This window comes from Carlito syrichta, unplaced genomic scaffold (genome assembly GCF_000164805.1).
Source record: "Carlito syrichta isolate Samal-C Ts95f unplaced genomic scaffold, Tarsius_syrichta-2.0.1 Scaffold311223, whole genome shotgun sequence".
Taxonomy (NCBI): Eukaryota; Metazoa; Chordata; class Mammalia; order Primates; family Tarsiidae; genus Carlito; species Carlito syrichta.
The window spans coordinates 129,176-133,704 of NW_007255319.1; the positions used below are offsets into that span (position 1 = coordinate 129,176).

A 4,529-nucleotide genomic window follows, 5' to 3' on the forward strand; every position below is an offset into this window, starting at 1 on the left:
TGAGAAGAGGATACCCGGTTATGATTTTATTTTATAAAGCTCAAAAGCAAGCAAAACTAACATTTATATTATTCAGGGGTATATACCGATGTGATAAAAACTTTTAAAAATATAAGGCAGTAATAACTGTCGAATGGTGACGGAGACTTCTGGAAAGGAAGTGAAGACGGGGTAGGGAGGGGCCCAAGGTGTTCATTGGTGATGTGTTGGGTCTCAAACTGGGTGGGTGGGTGGGGTTGTGAGTCTCATTTTATTGTTATACATCATAACCCACATCTGTGATAACAGACATCCCTTCGTATGTGTGAATTATCACAGAACAAAAATGGAAAAGTAAGAGAATAGTGCCCAGACCTAACCATGGTGTATGCCAGCTTTTACAGAGCAGGTTGAGGAGCAGGAGGTGTCCAAGGTGAGATGGGGCTGTCAGTGAGGTGGGACGAGGGCCAGAAGTTGTGGCATCACAGAGGCCATGACAGCCTCCCAGAAGGAAGAGGCATCTCCCAGGCTCAGGGCTTCTAAGAACAGTACAGGAAGAGAGGTCTGGAAAATGGACTGGCTTTGGCCACCTAGGGTGGCGCCTCTGAACTTGGAGGAGCAGTTCTGAAGATGTTGCATTGCAACTGGCTGCCAGCCAACATGAGAGATGGACCATGAGAGGTCTGGGGCGAGGACAGCCCTTTCCTCAACTGGGCAGTCAAGGAGGGAAGGATAAGAGGGCTTTCTTCAGTCTCCTCTGTGGTATGAACACCCCGGTCCCCACCCTCACTCGGTCCTTTCTCCCAGGAAGAGCTGGCCAGAGGGTAACACGACTCCAGCTGGACATGCTATTCTGGCCTGCAAGGTCATGACTCTCTGGCCCAGCCAGAACTCCTGTGGGGAGAGAAGGGCCTGATACACTGCCCTTCCCCTAGAAGTCTGAACCCTGTGAGGACAGGAGGAGGACCCTGTAAGGTAAGGACGCTGGGGTGCTAGGGTGTCTGGGAAGGTTCAGTCCTGGCCTGTAAGGGTCAGGGTCTTTCCCAAACCAGGAGAAACCCTCTCTGGGTCCCACAGCTCTACTTTCCTGTTCTCCAGGCAGCTGGTTGCCAGGAAGTCCTTTCTGTGTTCTGCCATGAGGACGGACAGACTCTGATCTGACCTCCCTAGACCCAGGCAGCCTCCAACATCACAGCCATAGCCGCAGGAACTGGCCTGGCTTCCTCCTGGGGCCAGGGAGGCCACAGCCAGCCACCCTCCCTTTGTTTGTCTTGGGAGGAGTAATTGCTGAGCAAACAGGGAAAGGAAATTCTGATTCTGCCTTACTCTGCCTGACCAGCCGTTACCCAGACCCAGGCCTCTGGTGCCCACTCAGGCTGGCTCCTTCCTTGCCCTGTGTGTGGAAGTGACATGGATCAGGAGTGGGGTGTATAGACCACTCTGGGTACTCAGAAAAAATAGCCCCCAGCCCAGGACCAGGAACAGACGTTTACCAAGAACTCGCTGTCTGGGGGTCCTGGGCTAGGCTCACTGCATGTCAGAGGACCACACTAGGATTTCATATTAGGATCTCTGGATTCCAGTAAGGAAATTGAAGGGCGTCAGCAGAGACGGGAATACCCCCCACATCTCTCTGATTCCCAAATTGTGCTCTTAATCACAACTCGTTTCTCTTAGCAGAGCCGCACGGGCAGGTGGCAAGGGGCTTGGACGGGGGCTGTCCCCTTCACCTCTCCTTTTCTCCCCTAGAGATCACGTCGCTGTCCCAGGCCCTCCCCATGGACGAGTTTCTGCCCTTGCTGACTTGGGCACCCCCAGTGACCCAGGGCAGTGCCCAGGGCTTGCCTGACCTCCCAGCTGAGCAGCAGAGCCAGCAGCCACAGGGTGACAGGGCTCAGAGCCTGTGCCCTGAGCCTTGGAGACTCCTGGACGTGCCCACCATTCATATAACGCCATCCAGTGATGGGGAGTCACCCCCCTGCACCCCAACCCTACGGCGCCTACAGCGACTGAGGATCCCAAACCCAGAGTGTCTGCCCCAGGACAGGTCAGCCCAGTGGTGGGCTGGGAAAGCGGGTCTCTCTGTCTAGGGACTTGTGCTCAAGAGAGGGTTCCTCTGGCTGTCACTGTCCAGGTGGAGGACTTCAGGACAGAATGTGGCTTTAGCTCCGCAGGAGCTGGACTCAAAGTCACAAAATAAATGCACAAAGAAAAACAGGCAACCAGGATTGTGCATTGGCACAATTGACTATGAGCTCAGCCGAGCACTACCCAGTAAGAGTAGAGGTAGGCAGTCTTTGACCCACTCAGTGTTTTTCAAACTGTGGCTCAGGACCCACTTAAGGGCCGAGAAACCAGTGCAATGAGTTGCAATCAGTACTTTTTATCCAAGCCGTTATTCCTAATAGAACTGAAAATAACACCATGCAAGAGACACAGAGAGGGTAAGTGTGGTTTCTTGCAACTTCCGTGGCAATACATATATTTCTAAGTGTGTGCTGGGGGCCAGTATAAAAGATATTTCCTGCTGTAGCTCACAGGTTAAGAAAAAAATGTAAGCAAAACTTCGGCGAAGCAGCACTCCCTCTAGCACAAGGAGACAGGAATTGGGAGGTTCAAGGCCACAGGGGGAAAGAGGAAAGAACTGTACTGGCCCTGAATAGAAATGTTCACCGTCGTCTCTTCCAACAATGAACACTCGATAAGAGTTCAAGTTTATGAAGTAGAGCTCTGTGTAAATCTTAGAAACAATGATGACAGGGGAAAAGTAAGTTGCAAAATGGTACAGTGGGAGCTTAATCATGTATCTTTTCAAAAAGACACTGAATAATAGGCCATATTGTTGGTGGATGCCTCCTGATGTGGAAAAAGGACAGAAAATTGCCCAGGAAGGACACACACCGACTTCCGGGTAGTGTGTCTTGGGGACAAAGACTGAGAAAGGAGGATGGGGAGCCGGGCTCTGGCTGCAACTGTAATGGTTTATGTACTTATTTTTAAAGGAGGGTCTGAAGCAAAATAACAAAATGCCCTCATCTATTATATGTAGGTGTTAGGGATGTACAAAACCTTTTATTTTTTTTCTGTTTGAAATAAATATCCCCTAATGAACAATGCAAAAGGGTTTTTTTTGTTTTTTTTTTTGAGTTGGAGTCTCACTCTGTGGCCCAGACTGGAGTGCAGTGGCCGCTCCCGGCCACCGCAGCCTCGACCTGCTGGTCTCTGGCGATCCTTCTGCCTCAGCCTTCCGAGTAGCTGGAATTACAGGCATGCGCTACCACGCCCGGCTGATTTTTTGATTTATTGTAGAGATGAGGTCTCACTGCCCAGGCGGGTCTTGAACCCGTGGGCTCAGGCAATCCATTCACCTCAGCCTCCCCAAGCGTGGGATTACAGGCTGAGCCACCAAGCCCGGCTTGCAAAAGTATTTTAAAAGAAAAATCAGGCAAAGAAAAACATAAAGAGAGCTGATGGACAGAGAAACATGGTGGAAAGAGGGCCTCTCTGGTACCTGAGAGTATGAGGCAGCCAGAATTGGGGGAAGAGCTTACAGTACCGGGGGAACAGCAAGTGCAAAGACCCTGAGACAGGAGGCTGGAATGTGCCTAGTGAGTTAGAAAAAAGGCAGGCTGGGGCAAGCTCCATAGCTGGAGGCTGTGGGTAAGGGAGAGGCCATGAGGTGAAGTCAGAGAGGTAACTAGGGCCTTGGGCCTCAAGGTGAGGACTCTGGAGCAAGGTGCAGCCCAGGGCTCTGAGCCAGGAGGGCCTTGATCAGACTCAGGTGGTCACAGGCTTCCTGTGGCTGCAGGTGGGGAGCAGACTGGGGCAAGGGTGCCGACAGGGAAACCAGGGAGGAGGCTGCTGGGATGTCCAGGTGGGAAGGGGTGGAGGGCGAGCCAGGGTGGGGTCAGTGGAAGGGAGAGAAGAGTTTAGATTCTGGAGAGAGTCTGTAGGTGGAGCCCACAAGATCCGAGAGGGATTGGATGTAGGGGTGACAGAAAGAGAAGGAAAGACGGCAGTGGGGCCCCATCCACCAAACTGGAGAAGTCGGGTGGGAGTCTTTGGAGGGGGAGGACAAGGATTAAGGCCAAGAGAGGGGTGCGAATAGCGTTTTTTCAAAAGAAGCGGGGGCAGCCTACCCCGGAGAGGGGTGGGGAGCCCTGGACGGGGGAGCCCAGCCCGGGAGCTGAGAGTGGGTCGCACGTTTCTGTGTGCTCAGGCGACCAACCTCCTTTGGCCTGTGGGGGTGGGTGCGGCTATGGCGTCGGAGGAGACCACCGGCCGGCTACCTCGGTGAGTCCTTCCCCGTCGTGGAGGCCGACGATGCCCGCCCCTGCGCCGCCCTCTGGGAAAGCCCTGGCCAGAGTTCCTGGGATCCCCAGGACGGGGACGACTTGCTGGAGGTCGCAGCACACCTAAGAACCAAGGAAGCTGATGCTGACCTAGTCTGGCCGACGGGCACTGGGAGGCCCAGAAACCGAGGCCTGAGACCCCCGGAGGCCAGGGACCCGGCTGCTAGACTGCGAGGGGGGGGGAGGAGGCCACCGGCC

General features: G+C 53.7%; 1 protein-coding gene across 1 annotated transcript in view; it reads left to right on the plus strand.

Annotated features, from left to right (window-relative positions):
- The first annotated feature begins 914 nt into the window (after positions 1–914).
- Positions 915–4,529, plus strand: part of GRAMD1A (GRAM domain containing 1A) — a 24,750-nt gene continuing 21,135 nt past the window's right edge. Inside the window, exons 1-2 of the mRNA XM_021717836.1 lie at positions 915–954; positions 1,729–2,026. Of these exons, the coding sequence (XP_021573511.1) occupies positions 1,758–2,026 (269 nt within the window). The 5' untranslated portion in view covers positions 915–954; positions 1,729–1,757. The remainder of the gene's footprint in view (positions 955–1,728; positions 2,027–4,529) is intronic.